At 42.4% G+C, this 5,487-nt stretch overlaps 1 protein-coding gene across 3 annotated transcripts in view; it reads left to right on the top strand.

Annotated features, from left to right (window-relative positions):
* Window positions 1–5,487, top strand: part of LOC111868714 (5-oxoprolinase) — a 62,357-nt gene that overhangs the window by 43,815 nt on the left and 13,055 nt on the right. For all 3 annotated transcript variants that reach the window (XM_033753145.1, XM_023859630.2, XM_033753146.1), the window contains 3 exons: window positions 3,966–4,077; window positions 4,488–4,712; window positions 4,893–5,136. In XM_033753145.1, the coding sequence (XP_033609036.1) occupies window positions 3,966–4,077; window positions 4,488–4,712; window positions 4,893–5,136 (581 nt within the window). The remainder of the gene's footprint in view (window positions 1–3,965; window positions 4,078–4,487; window positions 4,713–4,892; window positions 5,137–5,487) is intronic.

Here is a 5,487-nt window from a genome sequence, read left to right as displayed (position 1 = left end):
GCACGCTCCCTTGCGGCATGCTCAAGTTTACTTCGACTTCCTCCGATAGTTGCCCGTCCACTCTAACCCTCTGCGAGTGTTCTACGAGAAAATTCTTAATCCATTAAATTACCCTCACATCGACTTCGGTTTCCGAAATTTTCGTAAGCAGTCTGTCGTGAGGAACGAGGTCAAAGGCCTTTGAGAAGTCTATTACTACAGCATCTGTTCTGGCCCCCGCGTCCAGCGAATCCGAAATATCCTGACAAACCGTGACCACTTTACTTTCGCATGACTACCCAGGCCTAAACCCATGCTGACCCTCATAACCAGTCACTAGCATCCCAGACGTCTTAGGTACCTTGCTGTAATGTGCTCCATTAGCTTGCAAACAACCGATGTTAAACTAACCGGCGTATAGTTTCTAACTAGTGATTTGTCTCCCCCCTTTGTAAATAGGGAACACGATAGCTCTTTCCCAGTCACCTGGAATAGCATTATTGTTCATCGTTATATCCAGCAGTCTCGTGAGGTATGGAATCATGGCTTCTTCGCTTAGCTTCACAATTTCCCCAGGAATACAGTCTGGTCCGGCCGACTTCTTCCTCCCGATTGCTGATAATCGCTTCCTAATTATGTTGATATCAACGGTGAATGGTTTACTTGAGTATGTTGGTTGAATTTTTGTATTATTACGCTCAGAACTGAATATAGAAGCATAATAGGAGTTGGCCTCTTCCACTGGTTCTGTGACGGGCTTGCTATTATTGTCTTTGATCGCCGGGATAATTTCTCGATTTCCCCTATGTGTTTTAACATGCTTATAGAACTCTGGCCAACTTCTACCTACGTTTTGTAGGACCGAGATTAAAAAAGTCTCCCGAGCCTTCTTTTTTGCTTACAGTAACACCCTGTATAATCGTTTCAGCTCCACATGATGATTCTTTCTATATTTGCTCCGATTATATGCTTTTCTAACTTTTACTTTTAATCGTTTAACTTCCCTATTTTAGTATTCAGGGTCAGGATTTTTACTCGGCGTTTTTTTTGGGGGGGGGGACATAACGTTTGATACCCTCGAAAATTATATGCTTCCCAAAGTATATACTTTTCCTTAAGAAAGGCCTGCAAGCCTAGAACATCTGTTTTATGATACAACGGAAGTATTTTTTCAACTTGTGCTCCCTGCCTACTTTCCACCCAATCCACTTCTAATAGCACCCCATTATGGTCTCTAATTCCTGGTACTACAGTACAAGAAATAAACAAACTTTCAGGTTTGAGCAGGTAAACATCCAATATCGTGTCTCCTCTTATGGGATCACCAACTACCTGAGTGTAACCATTGTCCCAAACTATTTACAAACGCCTGAAATCCGCACATTTTTCCGCATCCCCATTCCAAACTGCCTGGGGTAAATTTTAAGTCGCGGCCTGTAATGCTGCTTTTTGTTAGATTTCTCGGAAGTAATGTATGGGCTGCTAATTTTTCAATCGCCGACATATCCTCAATGGGAGCTGTGTAAATACCCATGATTTCCCATGCTTGTTTAGGATCCCATCCTTTTACCTCGACTGCAATCATTTCGAAATCTTCATCTACCCGCAACTCCTACAAGCAATGGAATTTTTGTTACAGATAAAGACCTCCCCCCACCCCAAGCAGACGTCTCTCTCTCTCTCCCCTGAAGGTTGTAAAATCGGCCCTGAATACCTCTGCATTGCCAATATCATCCCTAAGCCATGACTCCGTGCCTATAACATATGGGTTGTACGTGTTGACAGAGTTCCAGAATTCTAATGCTATATTGTAAATACTCCCACAATTAACCTGCAGCACCACTAGGGCCTTACCTTTTGTCCTGTATGTAGACGCCTCTGCTGCAGAACTAATCCTTAGACCAACTTCATTACTCATCATACTACTAGCCACTGGCGTTTCATCTTCCAGTTGAAGTCACTTACTCACTGTCGATGCTTCGACATCAAGTCCACTAACTCTAGCATATAGATGTCCGAGTCTCCTCTTCCATTGAGATGCAGCGCATCTCTAGCGAAGTCGCTGTCCTCTATCCAGCAGTTTGGGTCCACGAACATGATTGCTAGGACTCCTGCTACCCAGTCGAATCTATCATTAAGTGCCCCAATATGCCGCCATGACACGTCACTACATCGCAGCACTTCATTTAGGACCAGTCTGCAGTTCGGATGTTTTGTCTTTGCCGTAGTTGTTAAGCATAAGCTTCACCCATTACCCAGTCGAGATTTGTCGTTGATCTCAAGTCATTCGTTCCGACGTGAATAATAACAGTTTCTATATTACCTAGCTCTCTTTTCCATCACTCTGTGTAGCTGTTCGGTTCTAATACCTGGAAAGTACTCTACCATCATGTCTGTGTGATCAGCCCCGACACTGCGCACCACCGAGTCACCGACCACCATGCACTCGGCAGACTTTAGCTTTGCAGACACTGTGCCTCTCTTTCCAGCTCCCCGCAGTTGTAGCTTATCTTCTAGATCCCCGTTCCTACCTTCAGCTCATCTATTTGTCAAAGCACGTTTTGCAGATCGTCCTGTAGCTTCCTTAACGTGTCAGCCTTACACGTCTCACAGCTCCACTTCTCTCTCCCAGTCGGTTGAGCCTTTACATTTCTGCAGCTATAATGGTACCAGCGTCCACATAGTTCACATTGGATTCCATACCTCAGGTTCCCTAATTGCATGATGTTCTCCACCTCCGCAGCGGGACCAGGATTTTGTTTCACTCCACAAATCACCAGTAGAACAGCTAAAACCATTGAACTCAGTCCCGTCAACTCCAAGCAGACACCCATCGCTCGGTTAGCGCCGCCTCTCCTAGGCCTGCCATGCCAAGAGAATATTCTGGCCCAGGTGCCAACTCTGACCTGGTAGTCCTCCAGGTAGCAGCCCATTGTCAACCCTTACTCAGGAGCTCAGTGTAAACATGTCTAAACACAATGAAGTACACATGTAGTACATGGAGGCAAAGTTATCATTTTTAACTTCAGCAGTAGTCAGTCATGCCCCCCCCCCCCACTGGGATATCTTGGTTCATATTAAAGTTTTAAATACTTTTTAAACTAATATCCTTCTCTTGTAACGAAAGATACGCATTGCTGTAACTACAACTGTTCATGAAGCTTGGCATGAGTGTCATGCCTCCAGAGGTGACAATAATTTTGCACATTTTAATTTACTTCTGTTAACAATAGCTGTATGCCAGACATGTGAACATGTGAGGTAGGAGTGACCCTAATGGAATGCTGAACAAAAAGAGTGGTAAATTTATGTCATAACAGATCTTTGAAAAATATGGTACATTTATGAAGGTAACATTTAAACTAACAGCATGGTTGCCATGTGAAATATGTACTTAGCTTTTAGTACACTGGTAATTATTAATGAATTCTTGAACTGGGGATGTGAAATGTTATATGGAGACAAATCATAAACATTGTTAGAAATTTAGTATAAAACATTCCTCATTCTTAATAGTTAAAACCGGTGACACTACAGAACTTTGAGATGTCTTACAAATTAAGTGTGGTAGGACTGTCCTGGTTGGAAGTTATGCACTGAAATGGGTCACAGAATTTTGTAATTATTAACTTCTAGTTCTTTCTAGTTTCACTATAGAGACTGAGATATTTGAAGAGATTAGCTATCGTATGTTGTTCCAAAATGTTTTTAATTGAATGTACAGATGCGCAGCATAAATATCCTGGAAACAGTAACAGGAAGATTACAGTCTTCTGGAAATTGATGCCCTGTATAGTATGGTAGATGAGTACCAATGTGTCAGAAGAACCTACACTCTTCATCTTCAAACCTCCAAGATGTTGGTACCGCTGTGTAACAGACTACACAGTGTCACATTCCAGAAGTCTGTAATGTCATACTCATCACCATTAGAATCTGAGTCTCATGCAACAGTAACTAGTGTTTGTTTGCTAACTCTGTTGTAGTGGCACTGGCTATGAGCTGTGGGGCAACTGCAATGCTCCAAGGGCCATAACTCTGTCTGCCCTTATATACTGTCTGCGTTGCATGGTGGGACATGATGTGCCTCTCAACCAGGTAAAGGCAGGCTGGTGAAATAATAATGCAATAGATATGTACCTGAGAAGTACCTGTTTCAAATTTGCCTACGCTACTAGCTATTTTGTTTGATGTTTTATATGGCTTTCATCAATCTCTTCAGGTAAATTTTGGAATATCCAACCAAGTAGATTATGTCCACCTCCTGCCAAATCATTATCTCTTCACCATTTATGATCAGGTATTCACTGTGTAATGTCTGCAAGTGATACAGTAGTACTTAGTGACATGAGAAAAGTTTACTGCATGTGTATAAGCTACTTATTAAAATTAGCCTGTTATGTATGTGCAAAAGCAAATTAATATTTCCACCAGGAATGAAAATTATTCAGTGTGTAGTGTATGAACATTTAGGTATGTTACTGTATGGATTTTATATTTATTTGAAGGGCTGCCTGAATCCAGTAAGAGTGACCATTCCAAAAGGCAGCTTGCTTCATCCATCAGACACTGCAGCTGTTGTTGGTGGCAATGTGCTGACCTCTCAGCGCATAGTTGATGTTGTGCTGAAGGCTTTCGAGGTTTGTGCGGCCTCTCAGGGCTGCATGAACAATGTCACCTTTGGGGAGGAGAAGTGGGGCTATTATGAAACAGTTGCAGGTGGAGCTGGAGCTGTAAGTTCAGTACTATAAACAGTCTGAAGCATTCATGGTAAATGCATGAAACATGAATGCTTTTATTTGTCAGATCACATACATGTACAAAGACCTTTTCACTGATTACAAAATGGCTAGTGCAAAAGTAGCAGGCAAAGCCAAGTGGGCACTCAAATCAAGCGAATAATACAATTACAGGGACCTTCGTGGCATGGCCATAGTGGTATCCATACTCATATGACCAACACTCGTATCACTGATGCTGAAATTCTCGAGCGTCGTTATCCAGTAATTCTACGCCACTTCAGCCTGCGTCCAAATTCTGGTGGTTCTGGCCGCTACAGAGGAGGCGATGGAGTTGTTAGAGAACTGTTGTTCAGACGCCACATCATGCTTTCTGTTCTTACTGAACGCCGAGTTTTCCATCCATATGGTATGAAGGGTAAGTTATGCCAGCTGATTTTTTTGGTACAGTTATTGTGATCGACTTCTGGCAGTTGTTACGAAACTTGTTGTATATGGAATTTCAGTATACATTTGGTATACACTACACTCAAGATTAGTGAAAGTAAAATTAAATTTAATCACATGCATAATTTCTGTCCCTGTAATATAGTAGCATGAAGTGTACTCCAGTTGGGGGTATACATATTTTCCATTTATGTTCTTTGTGATCTTACTTACCTCATGAGCTAGCGGCCTCCGTAGTCTAGAGGTAACGTTCCCACCTCATGACTCGTGGTATGCGGGTTCAAACCCGGCTGAGGTCGTGGAATTTTTAAGGGCGGAAAAA

This window comes from Cryptotermes secundus, unplaced genomic scaffold (genome assembly GCF_002891405.2).
Source record: "Cryptotermes secundus unplaced genomic scaffold, Csec_1.0 scaffold1688, whole genome shotgun sequence".
Lineage (NCBI taxonomy): Eukaryota > Metazoa > Arthropoda > Insecta > Blattodea > Kalotermitidae > Cryptotermes > Cryptotermes secundus.
Note: the sequence above shows the minus strand (reverse complement) of the source record. Positions and strands in the feature narration are given on the sequence as shown.